The sequence below is a fragment of the Nomascus leucogenys genome, chromosome 17 (assembly GCF_006542625.1).
Source record: "Nomascus leucogenys isolate Asia chromosome 17, Asia_NLE_v1, whole genome shotgun sequence".
In the NCBI taxonomy this organism is placed as follows: Eukaryota; Metazoa; Chordata; class Mammalia; order Primates; family Hylobatidae; genus Nomascus; species Nomascus leucogenys.
Window position 1 is genome coordinate 57,241,483 of NC_044397.1, and position 24,582 is coordinate 57,266,064.

The following is a 24,582-nucleotide window of genomic DNA, read 5'->3' on the forward strand; positions in this document are numbered from 1 at the left end:
ACCTCTTAAGAGCTGATGGAACAAGGAGACAGTGAGGATGCTCAAGACGGCACCCAATAATGCAGGAACCAAAACTGACCCTGTGTGCCAGGATTGAGTGAGTCTCCATAAATGTTAAACAAATGAAATCATATTAGCGAAGTACATTATCTTACCACTGTGAAGTAAAGCTGGAAGTCATTAACCCAAAGATAAATAAATAATACCAAATATTTAGAAATTAAGCTATAGACTTTCAAATAACCTAAAGGTGAAAAAAAGAGGAAATTACACCACATGTTTAAAATATGTTTAATTGAATGAGAGTGAAAATACAAGATACCAAAACTAGTGAGATGCAGTTAAGGTAATGCCAGAGGGAGATGTCTAGTGATGAGTGTATATATATTATGTATATATATCAGAAAAGAAGACAAGGTGGACATGAATAATTTAAGTATTCATCTCAAGAAGTTACCAAACACACACACATACACACACACAGGGCAAAAGGATAAAACCAATAGAGAGCAAAAATCAATGAAATCAAATGAAATATAAGGCCATAAACGGTGGGTTTTTTAAGACTAATAAAAATTGATAACCCTCTGACAAGACTGATTAGAAGCGAAAAGGAGAGAGAAAGAAGAGATGCAAAATTATTGATAATGAAATAGGGGATATTTCTACATATCATTCAGATGTAATTTTACTTTACTGAGTAAAATCACTCAGGAATTTTTTCTCTCATTCTCTTTTTCAGGATGACACTGATTAATATGAACCCACAAAACATGACAACAGAACAAAAATGAGGACCTAGAGCCCAGGAATTGTGGTATCCACCCCAGGAGAGCAGAGCAGACAATTCCTAGGAAAGCAGCTGGGTGCTGGCAGGAGCGGGCAGCCTGCCCAGGTGGAGCGTGGTAGAGGGTCTGGGTGGCATCTGCACAGACAAAAGGACTCAACATAAAGGTGATGTGTTGGCACACAGGAGCTGGGAGCAATGGAGAACAAGTGTTTCATGTAGTAGCAAGACAGCATGAAACTCTAGGAAAAGGGAAACATGGTAAGTAAGGGAATGTCATTATAATGCATAGCCTGACTCTGCACTGAACAACATTTATCTCCTCATACTCTTTTATGACAACTAAAATGGTCATATTACCACAGTGGGAGCAACTGATCGGGGAAATGATGTAGTACAAAACTAAATCTGCATCTTTCAGAACAAGAAATCAATTGATAATTCCTGTAACAAATAAATCAAGAAATACTGTCATAGGTCTATCAGTTAGAAATATAAGGACCAATCCAAAGAAATTCCTAAATAATTTTAAATTCATACTATGGAGTGAAATGGAAGGCAGAGCTAGATGAAGGGACTTTTTCTTAGTACCAGTCAATATTTATGGATATGAAAAACTTTTATAATAATCTTAATTTTTGAATAGGAAAACCTATTCAAAAGTAGTGTTGGCTAAGCAGCAATGTGTTGAACAAACGTGGCTCAGGTACGATTCACGCTCTAAGACATCTGCATTAACACTAGCACCATGGTAGATGCAAACTCAGGAGACCCAGGTAACAAAATTATGTGAACAGTATAATCATTTTTGTGAAAATACATATACTTATCTTCATATGAGTACATATAAATTCATCTAAAAAAGAACTCCGAGGCTTTTAAAACAGCTATCTGTGGTGATAAGATTATAGGTGGATTTGTTTTCTGGCTTATTTGTATTTTCTAATGTTTCTATAACAGACATATATACTTTTTGTAATAAAGCAAAAACTTATTTTTTAAAATTATATAATGAGGCCGGGCGTGGAGGCTGACACCTATAATCCCAGCACTTTGGGAGGCCGAGGCGGGAGGATCACCTGAGGTCAGCAGTTAGAGCCAGCCTGGCCAGCTTGGTGAAACCCCATCTCTACTAAAAATACAAAAATTAGCCAGGCATGGCGGTGCACACCTGTAGTTCCAGCTACTCGGGAGGGTGGGGCAGGACAATTGCTTGAACCCAGAAGTCGGAGGTTGCAGTGAGCCGAGATTGCACCATTGCACTACAGCCTGGATGACAAGAGCAAAACTCTGTCTCAAAAAAATAAAAATAAAATAAAAGTTATATAATAAATAAAAATGACAGCATGATTGGGCAAATATTCCCAGAAGTTGCATCAGTATATCTTCAAATAGTCACCTCAGTTTCCAGGTACTGTTTATAGGATGAAGAAAAGTGAGTAGGACCTAGGTATAAATTTTAAAAGGGTGCATGCAGTAAGGTGAGTTCATTTGTTAGCATAGTTACAAAAGGAGATTTGCATCCAGTCAGTTATCAATCCCCCACCACCACCCCACCCGTGAAAGCCTGACCCCACTCTGTGCCTGCTCCCGGAGGGCTGTACAGGGTCAGATGGAAAATAACCAACATTCACCTGGATGATATGGTCTTCAATCTCCAGCGTCAGGCGGGAGCAGAAGAAGGGAGGATCACACCTCATGGATCTGAAAATTCCATGTGAATCTCATATTCTGTGTCCCAACACACTTGTAGGGAAAGTTCTAAATTTCTGGAGCACTTTCTCTTAAGTTTACAATAGAAGTTTACATGTGGGAAAACCTATTCAAAAGTAGTGTTGGCTAAGCAGCAACATGTTGAACAAACGTGGCTCAGGTATGATTCAGACTCTAAGACATCTGCATTAACACTAGCACCATGGTAGACACAAACTCAGGAGGCATCTGTATTCCACACAGGAAATCTCTCAGACCCATGTCAGTCCTTGGTTCCAGCAACAGAAGATGGGGACACTGTTATTATAAGCTTTCCAGTGCTACTTCTTCTTTTAAAGGTGTTTTAATTACTTGAAAAAATTATGTAACGCATTTAAAATATGAAACATTTTAAAATATGATTAACCTTTCTGAAGTAAAATATTAAGTATTACATTCACCAGAAATTTTTTTAAAGAGAAGTACTATATTATGCCAAATAAAATGTCTTGCCTTCCTCTAACTTTCATACGTAAGGCAGATCCGAAACCCTTTCCCATGTACAAGCAGAGTGTGAGGGAGGCAGGGACCTGGAACAGCCTGACACCCGTCCTTCCTCTGACTCCAGGTCCCAGCCAACTGGGTTAGGCTCCTGAGAGCTTCTCTGGCAGGGCCCTGATTGCTGATTTTGCCACAGTGCTGCAGTTTCTAAGCATGGTCATCTTCTTCTCTGCACTGCATGGTAGAACAGGAATATTTTATGCCCCTCTATGGATTATTTCATGGAACTGACTCTCCTCGTGTGTCCAGCAAATGTTTGTTAAACACCTAAATGAATTCACAGATTCATCAATTGCAGAGGTACAATAAATGTTTACTGATAGGTAATGTTTTTATCTGAGCTTCCCATTTTCAAATCCATGCAATGGCTTTCAAGTTACTTTTAACTCAATAATAATAATAATTTCTTTTATGAACTTGTTCTGCAATTCACAATTCTTGCGTCTAAATCAGAAAACTTCCTTTTTAACTAGGTTCTTTACTAGTTAAGTCCTGAATCAGTAGATCAAAAAAACTTCAGGCATGAACAAACTTTGGGGTGTATTTAGTTCAAGCCCTTCAGGATCCAGATAAGAAAATAGAAACTGAGAGAGGAAAAGTGACTTGCTGGAAGTCACCTAGCAATGTCATGGCCCAAGGGGGAGGACCCACCCAAATGGCAGAGCCATTTGGGCAGAAGAACGCTACCATGTCCATCAGCACACTTACCGTATGTCTGGAGTTTTTCAGTAAGTTTGTCTACATCAATGTGCAACTGGTTTTCTACAAAGTTTCTTACAAATTTGTTTCTCAGGGCCTCCTAAAGAAAAATAATTTGGCTTAACAAAAATAATTGCATTATTTCGTATTATTGAATAATACTTATTAGACTTATTCAAAGTTTCATTACAAAGGAACAAGGCACATAAACTGAATCTACTTAAAAGAAGTTTTAAAACACTACAATAAATAACAGGATAACATCTTATTAGGACCTTACCTTGAAAAACAAAATCAACAATTATGAAAATTTATGTTGCAGTTGTAATTATGTATTAATACTAAAAACAAAGAATGAATTAAGTGGTTTGTTTTTGGCAAAATTTTCTAACAAACCTACATAGTGAACCTTTCTATAAGATTCCTTTCCTTTGCATGGCCTTCCCCAGAGGCCAGTTATAAAGAGAGGGTGATTGTTATGAAAACTCTGAGGGAGGATTTCAGAATTTTCCAAACCCTCTCTCAATGTTTGGCTGTTCATCTTCGGAAGCATCTTTCATTGCTTCATCTGTACCATTCTTCTCTCATTACTATTGATGGTTGTGACTTTGCCTCATTTGTCAATGATTGGAGACAAATTGTTTACTGTAGAGAGTTCTCCAAGATCTTTTCATCAACTTCATGACATCTTGCCCCTTTATTTTGCCATTGATATCCATGTACTTGCATTGCACTGCCCAACACTTACAACATACAACAACCAACAAGAAGCTGAAAGGGAAAGATACTGATGTATCCAGGCTCTGCCTCAGGATCAATGACTGGAGATTAATTTTGGAATTTGCCAATTTCTTGGAGAATATTTGTACACTATCCAGATTTTGGTCCAGCACATAACCAAATAGAACGGGAGCTCCATATACGAATTCTCAAATAATATGTACCCTTTGTAATTAGCTCTTTTATTTCTCACATTCACCTTATTACATGTGATGGTTTTAACTAATCTTGTCTAAGGATGACAAGGTTTTATTACGAAAGTTTGGTGTTTGCTTTTGTTTTTTGGAATCTTATTTATCTTCCTTCACTGGGCATTCGCTATTTGCCAGTCAATGTGCAGGGTAGCTATTATGCATCATGTCATTTAATCTCAACAACATCCCCACGAGGTTACTGTTGTCTTTTACTGATGGAACAGGGAAGCAGAGCAAAGTTAGGGCTTTACCCAGAGGCTCTAACCACTCCATCTAGTGGCAGAACCAGGCCTGGAACATAGACATCGACTACTACAAACCCAAGGCACTGCAAGTTCCCTTGAGCGTGATCCCAAAGCTAAGAAATAGAGGAACAATTTACGCCGTCTTATCCTATGGAAGATAAGTTCTTCAACTGGTTGAACACGTGACTGATTTCTGACATGACTACTTAGTAAGTAGTACTCAGGTACACCATAGACTTCACAAGGAGCTGCCCAATTTTTGAGGCCGAGTTAGGCACTGTTTTATGTTCTCCTAGATATTTGCACATTCTCAACTTTGTGCTTATAATATCGCATGAGATTATATATAGTTGCAGCAGAGACCTTATCTAGTCTAAAATACTATCTGTCCCATTAACTGCAAAGGTTTGCTGATGTCTGTATTAACAAATTAATCCATGCAAAAACAAATTAAAGAAGATTACAATACTAGCTAACACATATGGCCATGGTTGCTGTGAGAATGAACATCGCAAACCTCCAACTACAGTAAACGGAAATGGCAGGGCCCACTGCTGCACTCTGAATCCACGGCATTTTGCCTTGAGGCCACGCCTCCCATGGGCTGTCCCTCACCAATGACCACCACATCAGGCCCACTCCCAGGAGCCACAGGACTCCACTGACATGGGACCCCTATCTTGATAACTGACTTTAGCTCTGTGACTCCCTCTCGGCCTTATCTGATTTCCATTAAATTGCAGGGCCCACCGGGATGCTTCCACCCGACCCTCTCCCTCTCTCCTTTCCTCAGGGTCAGACTTGCATCACCATTGACAACCTTGCTTCCAACCTGTCTAGCTTCCTCTTCCTTTGTTCAGCAGCCATTTCCCAAAATAAAATTACTGTACATGTAATCCTGTCTTGGCATCTGCTTCTTGAAAAACTCAGACTCACACAGTAGCATTTTCTCTGTGTCAAAACCTATTCCAAGGGCTCCACGTATCCTGACCCAATTATACCTCATAACTACCATCGCTTCCTCATTTCTCAGGGAAGAAACCCAAGGTACAGAGAATTTCAGTGACTAGTCCAAGATCACACAACTGGTGGCAGGGGTTGAGCTGGGAATCAAACTCAAATGATTCTAGCTCCTGAGTCCATACTCTGAACTACTTACCTGGTGGTTAATAAAAAAACTAAACATGAATTAAAATGCAGGCATATTTTCTCATCCTATCAGAGTTAAGGTAAGTTGAAGCTACGCAAATGCCCAAAAAATTATTAGGTGATCTACCTGAATTAAAGTTTTACATTAATGATTGTCAGGCTCTAATGGAGTTAGGCCATTCTAAACTGTAAGTCGTTCCTTTTTAAAATATTAAGTTATCAATACAGAATATGCAGAAATGATCATTGATTGTTGAATAGACCTACAATTCAAAAATATGCAAACAATCTAAAAAGCATTAAGCTTAATATAGAATTTAAAGAAAAGGTTACTATTAACAAATTATTAATCATTCTCACAATGATACCATCTTGCGTGGGTAAAATACTGAAAATTCACAAAAAGTTTTCACACATCTCTAATTTTATGTCAATTATATGAGTCAACTAGAACCACTATGCCTGATGTGACTCTGTAGAGTCTTCTACAGGGCAGCCCTGATGTCTCGGACATGCCCTAGCAGTAGCTTCCCATCCCTCGGTGGCAAAGACCAAGCACTCACCTGCAGCTGGTTGAACATCTGGCCACTTCCACTTCTCTGGAAAAGGCTGGACATTTCCAGCAGTGTTTCTGATAAAGTTTTTAGCTTGTCCACAATATAAAAGGTGTAATTAGCCTGCAAAATGAAGCATATTTGGATATGTCTCTTATTCAGCTGTTATATTAAGATAAATCTTCCAACAAGGAGTGTATATGACATGGCCACCAGAGCAAAGATCTGCATGCAGGCCAGCTAATGCCTTCCTCAATAACATGAAAAGTTCCAATGCCCTCACGTCGCAGGTGAGTCCTCTGAGACCTCTCTCCTTGACTCTGTCCATCCAGGGGCTACCTGCCTGTTCACTGCTGTCTCACCAGTGTTAGAGTCACTGCTGGGTACAGCATATGTCCCCAGTATATACTGACCAAATTAATCAATGCTTGCCCACATTCTTCCTCAAAAATACATTCTCAACTAATACTTACTTGTTTTATGGTAACCAACACATTGAGGATAGAATAAAATTGGTATATTTTTTCATTTATTGCTACTGGCAGAGTACACTGGCATAAGACTTTTATAAAATAATTTGGTATTAGAAAAATACAGTCACTGATCCATAAAAAATGCACATGCTTTACTCTCTCAAGATAAAAGGACTCCATCCTAAGGAAATAGTTTAAATAAAATATAAAGTTATTTCCATGAAGATGTCTATTGCAATATTATTACATTTAATACTGAAAATAGTCTAAATGCCAAAGGGACAATGTTTAAGGAGGGTTTGAGAGTCTAACCACATCTCCCTAGGGTCATTAGGAGACCCCCACAATGGCACAGGAGCTGAAAAGCAGCCAGCACAGCAAACAGAGAAAAATCTTGAACTCTCAGCTTCAGCCTTCAATAAAAATAGGGATAGAGGCCGGGCTTGATGGCTCATGCCTGTAATCCCAGCATTTTGGGAGGCCGAGGCGGGTGGCTCATGAGGTCAGGAGATCGAGACCAACCTGACTAACACAGTGAAACCCCATCTCTACAAAAAATACAAAAAATTAGCTGGGTGTGGTGGCAGGCACCTGTAATACCAGCTACTCAGGAGGCTGAGGCAGGAGAATGGCATGAACCCAGGAGGTGGAGCTTGCAGTGAGCCAAGATCGTGCCACTGCACTCCAGCCTGGGTGACAGAGCAAGACTCCGTCTCAAAAAAAAAATAGGGATAGAGATTCTTGTAAGTATTAAGACAAATTAGTATTCCAATACCTTGGCACCAGGCCTGGCACATAGCAAATACTCAGTAAACACCAGCTATACTAACCAAAAATGCATACAGATATGCAAAGGTCGAATAACATTATTAATGCAACACATGTAGAAGATCTGTAAAATATTTAAAAACTACAAATAGAGAACACACACACACACATGAAAATCCCCAGCCAAAATACCTCACATTTCTAACATTCTAGTAACAGAAGGCAGCCTAGCTGGGCTGCCTCTCTGGAGGGACCAGAAGTCCTTCCAACAAACCAAGCTGCCCCTGCAACACCAACAGGAGGATCAGCTAGGATGACACTGATAGTGAACAGCCAGGGAAATGGTTGTTCCTCCCCTGAAAGTAGAGGAAGCACAACAAGCACCCAGGAGACAGGGCAAGGAGTATTCCACAATATCAAGTGACCTGGCCTGGAAACACTGGCTGCCCCACAGCAAGATGCAACAAAGACCTGGGCTCCTAAGAAGTCCCCTTCTCCAACTGCTGGAGGCTCCATCTCCCTAACATGGAGGCAGATGGACTGGAGAAATCTCATCTGTCCTTTCATACTGCAGCATCAGGGAGTCCCAGATGCATCAGATAAGCCAAAATTAAACTCTTATTGGAACCACAGCACACAAAGTGGGCCAAGATCTGTGTGTTAAGCCTAAGTAGAACAACTACCCACAAAAATAAAAGATTTTTACATAGGGCTCAAAGTCTCCTACTATATTGCTTAAAACACCCATAATACAATTGAAAACCACCCATTATAATAATAACCAAAGAAAAGACAACTTGAATAAAGAAAAGCAATCAATTGATGCCAATATTGAGACACATCAGATATTGGAGTAACCTGGCTAGTGTTTTAAAGCACTCATCATAAAAAAAACAAATGCTTCAACAAGCAATTACAAATTGTCTGGAAGCAAACAAAATAGCAGAAAATCTCAAAGAATAAAAAGAAGTTATAAAAAAGAACCACATGGATACTCCAGAAAGGGACAATGCAATAACGCAAATACAAGAACTCACTAGGTGGTCTCAGTAGAAGAATGGAGATGGCAGAGGAGAGAATCACTGAACCTGAGAGCTGATCAATGTGTGGTACCCAATCTGTGCAACAGGGAGAAAGGATTGATAGGAGACAGGAGAAAGGAGATAGGAGAAAGGAGAAAGGATTGATAGGAAAGTGAACAGAGCCTCAAGTACCTGTAGGACAATAATAAAAATTTTGATATTGGTGTCATTAGAGTCTCTGAAAGAGAGGAGAAACTGAGTGGAACTGAAAGAGTATAAGAGGAAACAATGGCTGAAAAACTTCCTAAAATCGTAGAAATACAAAAACCTACAGACTCAGGAAGCTTAGCAAACACTCAATATGATAAACTGAGAGAAATCTACATTAAACCACACCATAATTAAACTTCTAAAATCTGAACACAATAAAAGCTTTAAAGCAGCCAGAGAACCATGACTTGTTACCTCTAGGGAACACCCACTCAAAGGTTAGCAAATCTCTCATCTGAAACCATGGGAGCCAGAAGAAACTAGCTTAACATTTATTACGATGTAAGAAAAGAATTGTCATTGTGAATTCTGGAATCTAATGTAAATACCTTTTAGGAATGAAGATAAAATAAAGACATTCTCAGATGAAGAAAAACTTTAAAAAATGAAAATATGAAAGGGAATCTTGGAGCATTGGGAAGGAAGAAAAAAACAACAGAAAGAGCAGAAATGTGGGTGAATACAACAGACTATACTGTTTTCCATGAGTTTTATGAAATGTATTTGATGATTAAAACATAAATCATAACACCATCTGATAGTCAAGATGATGATATTTAAAAGCAGAGAAGGTAAAGGGACCTAAGTCAAAGTGGATTTCCATACCTGGCTTGAAGTGGTAAAATCTCAATGCCAATGAACTGTGGTAAGCCACGTGTGTATGTCTGTATTGTAATATCTAGAGCCAGATGTTCTTTGTAAGAACATCATACAAAAAGATACACTCAAAGACAGTATCAATAAACCATTTTTTAGGATGGGTATCCTAAAATCATGTCTTAGGGTGAGGATGCTCAAAAATGTTTAAGTAATCCACAGGAAGGCAAGAAAAGAGAAACAGAAGACACAATAGCCAAAAGCTGGGGACAAGCCAGATGTCCCACAATGTGTAAATGGTTAAAGAAACTGTGGACCATGCATACCAGGGAATGTTATTCAGCAATAAAAATGAATGAACTCCTGATATCTGCACAATACGGATACTACTGTAGGGAATTATGCTAAGTTTAAAAAGTCAATCCCAAATGGTTACATACTGTATAATTCCATGTATACAACAATCTAGATAGAAATGAAGAACTGGTTGGTGGCTGGTAGGGGTCAGGGACTTGCAGGGGAGTGGTGTAGGAATTAATGGCTGTGATTATGAAAGGTAAAGCAAGAGACCATGCTGTGATGTGGCTGTTCTGCTTCAGTGCTGGTGATGGATACACAAACCTACACAGGTGCTAAGGCTGCAAAAAACTAAATACACACACAGTAAAACTGGGGAAATCGGAAGACAAGTGAACTGTATCAATGGCAGGATCCTGTTTGTGATACTGCATTATAGGTAGTTTCATGAGATGTTACTATTAGGAAACACAGTGAAGGGCACACCGATCTTTCTGTGTTGTTTCTTACAAATGCATGTAAATCTACAACTGCCTCCAAATTAAAAAGTTAATTTTTAAAAGAACATGGAATTCTAAATGAAGAGGTGCCCACTGACCACAGATGTGATCATTTGAGCATCAAAAAAATAAATAAATAAAGACTGCAATGATCTGAAATACATTTACCATGTTTAAATCTATGAATTCATAATAATATTGTTTAATTAATCACCTTCAGAAGATTATAGGGAAGTAATGAGGCTCAGAGCTCATAATCCCAGCTAAAAGTGTGTCAGGATTCTCAGATATCCTGTGATTAAAGTCTTATTTCCATTTTATTTAATTAGGAGAAATGTCTTGGGCTTTGGTTTCATTTATACATCACCTACTAACTTTTAATTTTAGAAAAGAATGAATTTAATTTTAGAAAAGAATGAATAGATGGATGGATGGACAGATGAATGAATGGATGGATGGATGGCTGGATGGATGTGTGGATGGATTTAAATGGTTAAATGGATAGACGGATATATGGATGGATGGATATATGGATGGATGGATGGACAAACAGAAGAATGAATAGATGAATAGATAGGTGTGTGGATGGTTGAATAGATAAATGAATGGATGGATGGATAGATGGATGGATGGATGTGTGGATGAATGAATGGGTGTATGGGTAGATAGAAGGATGGATGAATGGATAGATGAATGGACAGATAGATGTGTGGATGGATGGATGAATGAATAGATGGATGAATGGATGGATGTGTGAATGGATGAATAGATAAATGGATGAATGGATTGATAGATTAATGGATGGATGGATGGACAGACAGAGAGATGAACAAATAGATGAATGGATGGATGGCTGTGTGGATGGATAGATAAATGGATGGATGAATGGATGGACAGATGGATGAATGGATGGATGGATGAATAGATTAATGGATGAATAGATGAATGGATGGATAGATGGATAGATGGATGGATAGATGGCTAGATGGGTGGATGAATAGATGTGTGGATGAATGAATGGGTGGATAGATGGGTGGATGAATGGATAGATGAATGAAGAGATAAATGTGTGGATGGATGGATGGATGGATGGATGGATGGATGGATGGATGGATAGATGGATGGATGAATAGATGTGTGAATGAATGAATGGGTGGGTGGGTGGATAGATGGGTGGACGAATGCATGGATGAATGGACAGATAGATGTGTGGATGGATGGATGAATGGATGGATGGATGGTTGGATGGACAGATAAATGAATGAATTTGTTGATAGATAAATGGATAGATGGATGCACGAGTAGATGGATGGATGGATGGATGGATGGATGGATGGATGGATGGATGGGAGGAAAAGAGAAAGGCTGGTCTGTTGCCCTGAAACAAAAGGGACCTGTGCCCTGACCTTCCCATACAGAGGACATGGCTAGACAGGCATTTAGAGGGCACACAGCCAGCCCCCCAGGATGCTAACACTCACTTCCAATGCCCTATGTCCTCAATATGGCACACAAGTTCAATAGAACATGAAATAATTAGCTTAAAAGACTTCCTGGGATTTTTATCTTTATACGTTTTTTGCACTGTACCAAATTCCAAGCCTTTAAAAGGGTTCTACTCTGTCTCCTAGAAGCCCAGTTTCAAATGTAGAGGAAGCATCGTTATTGGTTCTTCAATGTGGACCCCCTGAGTTTATCTATATGTTTACAAAAACAGATGCATATGTTGGTATTCTGTTTTTCTTCATTCATACTATCCACATTCTTTCTTTGCCTGAAATTATCTTGAAGATCAGTCTGTATCTGATTCAATCAATTCTGTATTGATGTCCAGTCTCTGTTTCCCATCTCTACTGCTTACAAACAATGGCACAATAAATATCCTTGTTTGCATGTGTGAATAGCTGTCTTTGTAATATTGATAGATATTCCCAACACGGCCTCAAAGACATCACACGAATATACTCCCAACACCAATGTATGAGAGTGACTTTCTCCTAATACCTCCAAACAACAAAATATATCAAATTTTGAGCCTTTACCATTTTGATATGATATCTCATTTGTGGATATCTCTTTTTGGGGATTTGCATTTCTCTTACATTACTTAAGTTTGAGCATCTTTTCATTTGTTGAAAATACATCTTGGGTTTTTTTTATTATTTTTGAACTATATGTTTATAATTTTTCCTCATGTTCTAATGTGCTATTTCACTAATAAATTAATTAAGATTGTATCAAATAGACCACGATTTCCAAGCAGACAGGAAGATGAATGATGGAAAATCACAGGTATCCAAGGTCAGTAAAAGAGCAATATCTATGCTCATCTGAGGGTTTGGATATCATCTAGTCTCACAGAAAAAGTACATTCACAGGTCTACTGATACTGCTGTCTTAGAGAACTGCTATTTTATAGCAGATTATATCAAACAAGGCCACTTGTAAAATGTAATTACTTCTACTCTGGGCAACTTTGCTGAGTTTTGATAAAATGTTCCATATTGGCCACTTTCACCCATCTGAGAGTCTCACTGAACCACTGACAACTTGCTTTCCAATAACTGATTCGATGCCTACAGTCAGAAAGTGGATTGCAATGAATTTTGTTCTCTCTGTAGGGCTCCCTGGGAAAGACCTTGACCTGCCCTAAAGGTCCCACCAGTGCCCTTCCCCATTGCTCTGCACATGTAAATAGACCCACATATATGCAGAGCCTGTGCACTTCCAGCCTGTACAGGTTTATGTAGACTCCAGGCTTGAGCAGCTTCCACTTCACTGGCATTTTTCATCTTTAATAAGTATCATGGAACCAAGAATTTTTATTTTTATGGAAGTTAGTTATCAGGCTTTGTGTCGGTTTAATGACAACATTAGCAATAGCCTGTGCTTATTCTTCACTTTGCCTGATACTCTCTTGAAGATCAGTCTATATCTGATTCACCAAATTCTGTGTTGATGGCCAAGCTGTTTCCCATCTCTACTGCTTACAAACAAATAAACATCTTTAAACTGTATTATTTTATTCTCATCCTCCCAAAGGTGAAGGCAGTCAGGACTCTGGGGATAGGTGAAATGCCATGCATTGCTACACAAAGTTATTTTTAAAAATGAGGTAAATTAGGTACCCAGTATCCCAAACTGATGATAGTGAAAGAAGCTTTAGTATATAGGATCCTTATTATTTTATAACTAATACTGTAAATATGGCCAATGAAAATAAATTGGCTGCAGAGTCTGCCAAATTTGGATTCAAGCCATGAGCTTCTGTTTATCATCTAATAAACTTGGGAATGTAAACATTCCCAATTCTCACTAATTTTTTAATCTATAAAATGGATTTAACAATGTCTACTCCCTGGGGTTCTTGTGAGAAGTAAATTAGGGAGGACTTGGGAAAGTGTCTGATATGGTTTGGCTGTGTCCCCACCCAAATCTCATCTGAATTGTACTTCCCTTAATCCCCATGTGTCATGAGAGGAACGTGGTGGGTGGTAATTGAATCATGGGGGCAGTTCCCCCCTGCTATTCTTGTGATAGTATGTTCTCATGAAATCTGATGGTTTTATAAGGGGCTTCCCTCTTTGCTCAATTCTCATTCTCTCCTGCTGCCCTGTGAAGAGGTGCCTTCCACCATGATTGTAAGTTTCCTGAAGCCTCCCCAGCCATGTGAAACTGTGAGTCAACTAAACCTCTTTCCTTTATAGATTACCCAGTTTCCCGTATTTCTTCATAGCAGTGTGAGGACGGACTAATACAGTGTACATGATGGTTCCTCTAACCTTACAGAAGTAAGTGGTCAATAAAGAGTGATTCAATCTGCATTTAAAACAATGAAATTATTGGTGTTAAAGTTCTGGAACTATAAGCAAATGTAAAACTCTCTTATCTGTCCTGCTCTGTCACTCCAGATCCAATCAGAATCCACTATACCAGATAGATGAGACTGACAGCCAATCTCAGCCCATCATAACCTGATATTCCAATTTGGCAGCTTGAGGCCAGCTCCTTCCATAGGAAGCAGTCTTCCCTATGCCCTTACCACTGGGACTCCACATCTCCTTCATACCACAAGCAGTTTCTCTGAGGCAGAAATAGATATACTCACATGTGAATTTCTACTTGGAGAACACAGTAAAGTATAACAGAAAAAAAATAAAACATTGGCCTTAAAGTTAAACAGACTTTGTTTCAAATCCCATCTCTGTCTCCTGTTGACAGCTCTTGATAAGGTTACTTACCCCTAAGACTCACTTTCTTTACCTGCAAAACGAGTATGACAATTGCCAATTCCTATTGTAGGTATAAGGCTTAAATGAGGTTTCCAATAAACATTAACTCTTAGCAGTGTCAGGATTACAGCAGGTAATTCTTCCCTAGTATCTCTCTTTCTACCTCTATGCAATACGTGTTTGATAGATTAAAACTTACATTTAAGAACTGATGTGCTTTATGGAAACTCTTTGTACTTCAATAGTCTAAAACAAAGAAACCAATTTACAGCTGGCCAGTTATTAATTTACCTTCTCACAACTCGAAATTCACCCTTCATTGAACACTGCAATAATAAAGTTAGGCCTTTTAGACATTCTCCCTTGCCGACTGATACACTGTTAAGCTTTGCCAGAAGAGGGCTCTGGAGGGACAGTGGAGGAAGAGAGATTTTCTCTTCCAGATTCCAGTGTGCTGCTTCCAACTGGCTCCCATGGAGCGAGCTCCTGGATTCCCCCACATCTAGCTTCTCTAAACCTCAGCTCCTGCAATGTGTATAACCAGCTGCACATGGCACCTTCTTATAGGCAACATCTACAGCATCCCAAAGAGTGGTGGCCCAGGGATTTCTACAGGTGTGGCATGTCAGCCTAGATGACTTCCTTAGGCATGCCCTTTTATAGCCTTGCACAGTTGAGAAGTGTAGAACTTCTCCTGACACCCCAGAGTGCAGACTGATGGCAATTACCACTCACCTCAGTGATTTTCTCTGCCATATTGTGGGGCATGGTTGTGCTAACTTCAGCAGGGTCTGGATTTCAAGCCTAGATGGGGAAGCTACTTCTAGTTCTGTTTCTTCCTTGGGTTCTCTGCCCCAGCTCTAGGGGAAAGAGTTATTCCCTATATCTGCCATTGCTGCATTCTTTAGAGATCTCTTCACTATTGATAACCAATCCGCCATTACTCTAATGCCTTTTTAGAGTAATCATTATTCACATTAAACTTAACCAGTTTTCTCTTTTCTGCTTGAACCTTAACTGATACATTGGCTAATAACAAAATGGACACTGCACTCAGGAAACAGCAAAAAATGCAGATGCCATGAAAAGAACAAGAAAAAGTAATCAGATTTCTTAAATATGTCAAGATCACTGAAAGTACCAAAAGCTACAGTTTTAAGCACAGTCTGGTATTTTTTGAAAAAGAAAAAAAAGCCTCTTGGGATGTGATGTTGGCAAAGGTATGAAGCCACAGAAGCTAATCTAAGGGCATAAGGGAGGTTGAGGCAGGGATGCCAATGCTTTGATGCCTCATGTAAGGTAGGGTTCTGCACAATAGCCACAGGGTGGTCAGAGTCACCAGTAGGTTCCTGGTTCTCAGTCCTTGGCTCATATACCTAGCACCAAGCCCTATTTACAGAACACACCTGTACTACAGGGAAAACTAAAAGTTGGCCATTATGGATCAGCTTTCCTGCCACCAGCGGCAAGCCATCCTCAGTCTGCAAAAATTTGCTCAGGCACAAATTAGCAGGCCTCCCATGGATAGGCACGTCTAAGTTACTGCTTCAGTAACTTCAGAGCAAACTATTGTCAGAATAAAAAAGACATTGTTGGTTCTCTGACAGAGGAGGTCTCTAGTGACCAAAGGGAAGGGGGAAGTAACATTTAGCTCAATTCTTAAGGAAAAGTTTTAATTAAGAAAGCAATTTGAACCACATCTTCTCCTCCTCCAAATGGCTTTGCAACAAAAGTCTTCATACATAAATGCAGTTTAACAAGCTTTTTACAAGCAAACACTGTGCATCATTGTACCATGCTAGGTAGTTAACACAGATGAGTGAGATTGGACCCTGCCCTGGAACGTTCCCAGGGAACAAATGCCATGCATCGTGAGCATCCAAGGTTCAGTGGGGAATTCATATAGGTCCCGAGGACAGGTGGCTGCTGAGAGATGACCTGCAACTGGTTTCCAAGTGCTTCCTACTTATTTTTTTTTTTTTAGTATGCAGTCCTACGTTCCTGTAGTAATTAGCAAATTAGCCTCCCTGGGCTACTATTTTTCAATGTGATTCCATAACCAGCTGCAAAACCATAAGGACAAGGTTTGCAAGTTTCATAGATAGCTCTAATTATTTCCATTTACAAGTGGTAAAAGATCATTCCAAAGAGGCACTGTTGTGGGCTGGATGAATTATGTGCTTCCCAAATTCATATGCTGAAGTCTTAACCCTCAGTATTTCAGAATGTGGCCTTGTTTGGAAATAGGTCTTTAAAGATCCTATTTAAATCATCAATTAAGTTAAAATGAGGCCATTGGGGTGGACTGTAATCCATATAACTGATGTCCTTATAAAAAGAGGAGATTAGGGCACACACACAGAGGGACAACCATGTGAGGACACAAAGAGAAGACAGCTGTCTGCATGCCAGAGGCCCCAGGAAAAACCAGTCCTGCCAACACCTTGATCATGGTCATTCAGCCTTCACAATGTCGAGAAATTTCTGTTGTTTAAGCCACTCAATCTGTGGTACTGTGTTATGGCAGCCTGAGAAAACTAATACAGGCTCTATTGGTCTGTTTTCATGCTGCTAATGAAGACATACCTGAGACTAAGTAATTTATAAAGGAAGGAGGTTTAATTGACTCACAGTTCCACATGGCTAGGGAAGGCCTCATAATCATGGCAGAAGGCAAATGAGGATCAAAGTCACGTCTTACAAAGCAGCAGACAAGAGAGCTTGTGCAGGGGAACTCCTATTTATAAAACCTTCAGATCTCATGAGACTTATTCACTCTCACGAGAACAGTATGGGGAAAACTGCCCCAATGATTCAGTTATCTCCACCTGGCCCTGCCCTTGACACATGGGGATTATTACAATTCAAGGTGAGATGTGGGTGGGGGCACAGCCAAATCATATCACAGGCTTCAAAATAATACACTGGGCCTGAATTCCAGCTCCACCACTTGCTAGGTGTGTGACCCTGGACAAGCTAACTTATCCTCTCTCAATCTTGGTTTTCCTAGCTATACAATAGGTATATTAGTACCTACCTGCAGTGGTGGTTGTGAGGCATACATGAGACAATCCACATAAGGTGCCTGGCCCCGGCTCAGTAAATGAAATTAATGACCATGGGAGATAATCTTCTTGATGGCACTCACCACTGCTAAACTCAGACAAAGCTATTGCAGATCTGCAAAGCTAAGGCCAGGCTCTGGCAGCAGGCAGAGGGCTTGGCGTATAGTCTACTCTATCTCCCTTGTATATTTAACACCAGAATGTCTTTGGCTCAAATGGGTACAAGAGCCAAATAATTATTATTCTTTAACTTATTCAACAGCCACTGCTGAAGGTATTCCTAGCATTCTTCTAGGCACTGGGGATGGTGGCCAAGAAGACAGACAAGCTCCTGCCCCTCATGAAGCTTATATTAGAGCAGGTGACAAATAATAAACAAGTACGCCCATAAGTCAATGAAATAATTTCAGGTACTGATAAAAGCAAGATAACAGCTCCACTGATAATCGCCAAAGACTAGAAAAAACCCACATGCCATTTAGTGGGTGGATGGATGAACAAACTGCAGTGAATCCACACCACAGAATACCACTTGGCAATAAAGAGGAGGCAACTGCTGATACACACAATGACCTGGGTGAATCACGGCCCTCGTACTGAGCAAAAGAGACCACTTTCAAAGGTCACAGAAGATGATTCCATTATAGGACATTCTCACAAAGAAAAACCTATAGTGACAGAGAACAGATGGGTTTAGGGTGGGAAGACAGTGTGATTACCAAGGGACAAAATGAGGGATTTGGTGTGGGCTGGGGCAATGGAACTGTTCTGTGTACTGATCCAGACAAATGTGAGAGCTGTTGACTGAAAAAAAGCCTGCCGAACTTATTCTATGTTAATTTAAAAACAAAGCAAAAACACACAATGCCTGTTAGGAGGTGCCTGAAGAGAGAAGATACTTCTTAAGAAGGTTGGAGGATGAGCTCCAGGAACAAAGAAGGCAAGAGAAAGATAGCTGGAGCCCCCCACAGCTGGAACTGAAGGTAGGAACACCGGCTGCCCTGGGCATTGAGAGGACAGGGAGAGAAGGATCAGAGAGAGACATGGCGTGGCTGCCTGAATCACTGCTAGCGGCCCCTCTCTGATCTCTGCCACCTGCTGAGGCCAGCCTGAAAGGAGGAAGGATCTCTCCAACACAGTGGTCAGGTGAGGACATGTGTCTCAGGCACACTGGATCCCAAGGAAGTGTGGCATTTAAATTCCAGATATGTGCGGGCTGCTGCCACGTCTGGAGTGATGCACAAGGTTACTGAAAAACTTTGCCATCTTGAGCAGCATGGGAAGACTTGGAAACAAACGTAACTATCAGAGTCCCTCCTCTGCAGGCGGCTTCCAGACAGAGGATCAGGCAGGTTCCCAACATAGGGCTGCCATTTTATGGGACCTGCTCTGTGTCCTGATTGACGTTATACATACAGACATATGATGTTACAAAGCCAAATATCTAACACCTCACTGCTTGGGGCTGCAAAGAAAATGTAGTTCTCTATTTCCTGTAGCTGATCCAGTTTTTACCCACTGGGGATGGTAAACAGAGAACAAAGTCTTAAAATTGCCTGCTGACAGTGGCTCCCTGTTCAAACAGCATCTTCTGAGTGATTCAGGCTCTTTGGGGTGAATGCTCAAACCCCCTGATGTTCTCCAGGGGCAGCCTGGTGACAGTCAGGGGTGGAGGGCCCAGGACTCCCACAGCCATGTGCCTCGTCTGCCTGTCTGTGGTGCTGCCAGGGCCTGGCCTGCCCAGCCCACATCTTACCTGGAGCCTCAGGATCTGGCACTGCCTTCTCCCTTGCTGCTTCCTTCTCACCTCAGCTCCTGCTTTCTGAGCCTCAGCCATCTCCTCTGCCAGCCTGGCCTAGGCCAGCTTGGTGCTGAGGCCACCTCGCTCTCACGGCAGCCGGCTCATAGCACGTCCCCAAGGCCTCCACTCGACACACTGGCTCAGAACATGGATGTCAGGGAAATCTGGCTTCCTTCTACTCCGTGCTCAGAGACACTAATTCAGGTATCCTTCCTCTGCTCAGCCACACTGCTGGGACCACATGCTAGCTCAGGGCCGGCCTACACAGGGACTATCCCCCAAGACACATGGGTAGGGCCAAGGCCCTCAGCTTGCAGCTCCTCCATCATCCCACAGCCCGTTTGGGACCATCACCAGGAGAGGAGAAGCCAGGATGCCCACCTGACCACCAGCTTCCTCTACTTTCTTCCTTCTCTTCCCAGGGGCTCCCACCCACTCCTGTCTGGCATTATATACCCCTTTATGCTAGGGTTTCTCAACCTCAGCACCACTGACATTGTAAGCCAGATCATTATTTGTTTGGGGGTGGGGGCTTTCCTGTGCATTGTAGGATGTATAGCAGCATCCCTGGCCTCCAGCCTCCAGATGCCAGCAGCACCTCCTACTTGTGATACTAAAAATATCTTCAGATATTGTCACATGTGCCCAGTTGGGTAAAATTTCTCCAACCCCACCCTCATTGGAACCACTGGCCTCCACCATCCCTTTGCTCTTTCTGAGGTGACATCTGTCTTCCCCATTCCCCAGAGGCAACAATGGCAGAATGCATTTCTGGGAATAACATTTTTAGGGGAGGAGATCCCATTGGTTTACTATTTCCTGAATATTATTTCTGGTATTTTTTCCACTTCCAAATGGCACTGAGAGAGAGTTATGATTTAGCCCAGTTTCACAAAGGAGGATACTGAGCATGACAGTTCAAAGCTCTCTCCTTTAGCCAAAGGGAGAGAGCTAGATGAAAACAAGACAGTCTGTTTTCATGGGCTTATACTTCCCTTAGGAGCCCAAACTAAACCTACTTTGTGCAGCAGTAGCCTAGAATGTGCCTGGTGATTCTCACTGAAGTATCATTTCAAGCATGCTACTTATTCTTGGGAAAATAATATAATTCTTTTATCTGTTTTTCTTTCATAGCCTCCCTTCAAGCTCACATTGTGTCTACACATTGTTCTTCAATTTTTCATCAGCCTAGGGCCAAAACTGAACACAACTCCTACAAAATAAAAAGAGCATACTAATGCATTGGAGGAATCTCTTGACTAATAACATGGAAATAGCATCAATTTCTTTGCAAATACTGAGCCTGACACCCTTAGAGTATGAGTTAAATTAACTCCTGTTAATATAGTTGATCGGGAGGCTGTTAGGCTAAGACGGCTACAGCACCTTGAGTTCCTATGTAAGCAAACCCAAACCCAATTCAATGCAAACAGTAAAACAAAAGTTAAAATTAACCAATCAGAAACCTCCAACTAACCTGCAACTAGGGACTTTCGACTTTAACAAATATATTTTCTCCGTGTTGCTGCAGCAAACACTTTATACAAGCTTCTTCTATTACCCCACATCCCACACCCCAACATAGTCAGTGGAGGGTTGAATTGTCTGGCGTTGTCTAATTCACGAATAACCAAATGCTCAAATATACTTGTTGAAATTTTAATGTCCCTAAGTTTATCTTTTAACACTCTCTAGATGTTTTGGCCATCATTTTTTTTCCAGTTCATAAAAGTGCTTGACCTCCACTGTCTTTAAGGCTGATAGATGGAGGCGCACACAGCTCTGTGGAAGGGTATGGACGGGTGTGAGGGGCACAAGTGTTCAGGGAGGGCGATATCAGAGCCCAGAAGGGGGAAGGCCTTACTAAGGGTCCCTGAGTAATTCTGATGCATCCCCTATGAAGAGCCATCTCCCAGATGACTGAAAATCACAGGTCTACTCAAGTCTTTCATTTCACAGATAGAGGAGAAGAGTCCTTCAAAGAGAATGCAATAAGCCCAAGGTCACAGAGAGTTAGGAAAAGGGGGACCAAAATCCAGCCTTCCAACACACACACACATTTCTTATCACAGCATCATGCTTCTGGGTGTCACCTGTGCTACTACAAGTTAAATCAAATGAAATTACCAACTTTTATAGATTTTTTTTTCCTGCAAAAACGGCAACTTCGGATGGTTCCACCTAACAAGAAGTAACGGAGAGAAAAAGACCATGTCTTAAATAATTTGTAGCATGGGCCACTCCAACACTGTAGTTAATATTGCTTCACATAGCCCAAGTGGCAAAGCTACAAGCGTCTTCCAGCTCTGTGGGACTTTAGACCATGAGTCTAATGACTAGAAACAATTTTCATAAAACCAAATAGCCATGGCTGACTGCTAGGATAATTCATCCCAGGTACAATGCCATAAAATCAGCTTTGTAAGTGCAAAACCAGGACACCTGCATGCAAAGTTGTTAGCCATTTTAAATAAGTAAAAAGACATCAGCTCTTAACACTGCCTGCAAGATCTAAAAAGGGGCTAAGCAAGAACCAGTGAAATCTTTGGTGATTTTTCAAAAATTCTCGTCATTCTCAGAACACACATGTGGGGCTTGGCACCTCTCCACACCTCTGTCCAGGCCCACAGTCCTCCCGTCTCCACCTCACAGGGGCTTATATAACCTGTCCTTCCAAGTGCTTTGCCCAGTGTTTCTTTCCAGGGAGACCAGCTGCCCCCCGCCCAGCAGAGCCTGTGCCTCTGCTGCACTGAATGGTCCTTACAGCATAGCATATCTAACTTATTTCTTCAGCTATTTGCCTTCTCTTCCCCACAACAGAGTGAGCTCTTTAAAAGCAGAGATCATCACACTAATCGTTATACTGCAGAATACATCATAATATGCAATGCTGTAGTCATATATTAATAATATTAACATAATAATATAGCATATCACCATTTTTTTAAAGTCATGGCCTATTTTTAAATTTTGAGTTTAAAATACAGCTGTGATATGGAGCCATTTTCTGTGAAATTCCTTAAATATCCAAAACCCTAAAAAGCTTACTACACTAAGGAGATTCGAGTAATGGCGCAGAGGCTCCAGCCCTGGGATGGCAGCTGTGAGGCCAGAGTTCCTGCCCAACAGAACAGCTCACACTGAGGATATATGGAGATCAATGTCGTTCCACGTGAGAGTGCAGACTTTGGCAAATACCCCTCCGAAAGGACACTTTCAAGATTTTTTTTAGAAAGTAGACAAGACTATGCCTCTACAAAAAAAAAAAAAAAAAAAAAAAAAAAAAACTAACAAACAAACAAAAAAACTAAAAAGTTAGCAGGGCGTGAGGGCGCACACCTGTAATTTCAGCACTTCAGGAGACTGAGGCAAGAGAACTGCTTCAGCCAAGCAGTGAGCTATGATTGCACCACTGCACTCCAGCCTGGGTGACTGTCTCTCCAAAAAACAAAACAAAACAAAAATTAAATAAATTAAGTAAATGTTTTAAAGTTTAAATACCATTCAGAGTAGGCAGAGGTAAATGCAGCCCCTGAGGTAGGTGGCAAAGTGGGAAAGGGAACTTACAGGAAATAGTGCTGTGACCTCACACAGCAACCATGAGTCGGGAGCATGAAACTCGTGAAGGCAAGTTTGATCAAAAATGACTCAACTGCTCATATGATCCCATGCCATATGATCACAGTTTCCAAATTATTAATACTATTTGAGGCTTGGAAGTTTATCATGAATAGTGCAGGTGTCTTCTCTTCTGTGTTTGACAATAAGACCAAATTATTCCTGCGTCCGTGGTAAAATGTCCCCTTTCCAGGAGCCTGTAGGCTTACAGGCCCCCTAACAGGCAAGAAAAGACTCCAGAAAAATACAACACAATTATTTAAAAAGAAATTGCAAATATTAATAATAACAAATCCTGCAGTAAATAGATTAAAGAGTTTAAACAATGTAAGAAAAAGAAAATAAGCAGAGCCACATAGTGTCTCAATTCCTCCTGGGTAAACCCTGCTTTGGTATCTTCATCTCACCTTATTCTCCACAGGGTGAAGCAAAGCCTTACAGTGAATTCAGAAACATCACTAACCAAAATACTAACTAACTGCTAATACATCAGTTTGTGTGTATCATGTCTTTCTTAACTGTTGGATGCACCAAGCAAAACAGATTAGCATTTGTTCTCGAAGTTTTCCGGGAATTACTCCAAACAGTCCTCCTCTCTGTCTCGTTGTCCTTGACTTTTAATATTAGAGTTCTGTAAGTTCACTGCATTAATTATTCTAAATAACAACCCCAACCCCCAAAGTGTCCTTCCTCTAAGGGAAGGAGTCAGCAAATCCAGATTTAACAACAACGACAGGAAAAACACTCAGGCTAAAATGAAGTAGATTCAAAACAAGAGCCTTTTACATAATCCAAGCGCATAATAATTATGTCAGACATTTTTAAAGATTCCTTCCTGATTTAGTGTATGTATGGTTTATATGATTCTCATTTATTTAACTTACCTTTTGAATGACCTTGTTAATTTCTGGAGTGTTTGGTGTGTATAGTATTTTTCCATGCAATATGGGTTTTAGGAAGGTCCACACCAAAGCACCATTTGGCAATTGTAGAATTTCCTGATAAAGCTTCAAGCAAAATGGCGCTGTTGCAATTAGAAAGAAAAAAAAAGTTACTAATGATACACGATGCCTAGGTTAATAGGGAAATTCATTCACATATCCAGGATGCCTCATTTTCAATGATAGCCATATTTTTTTCTGACACCACTCTGAACTTTGGGAGTGCCATAGTTTGAATACCTACCCTCCCAAACCTCAAGTTGAAATTTGATCCCCAGTGTGGGAGGTGGAGGCTAACAAGAAGTCTTTAGATCTTGGGGGCAGATCCCTCATGAAT

The 24,582-nt window shown here is 40.7% G+C and overlaps 1 protein-coding gene across 1 annotated transcript in view; it reads right to left on the reverse strand.

Annotated features, from left to right (window-relative positions):
* Positions 1-24,582, reverse strand: part of ABCA13 (ATP binding cassette subfamily A member 13) — a 489,071-nt gene that overhangs the window by 318,206 nt on the left and 146,283 nt on the right. Inside the window, exons 27-29 of the mRNA XM_030795834.1 lie at positions 24,189-24,328; positions 6,671-6,784; positions 3,749-3,839 (exon numbers count right to left, since the gene is read on the reverse strand). Coding sequence (XP_030651694.1) covers positions 3,749-3,839; positions 6,671-6,784; positions 24,189-24,328 — 345 coding nt within the window. The remainder of the gene's footprint in view (positions 1-3,748; positions 3,840-6,670; positions 6,785-24,188; positions 24,329-24,582) is intronic.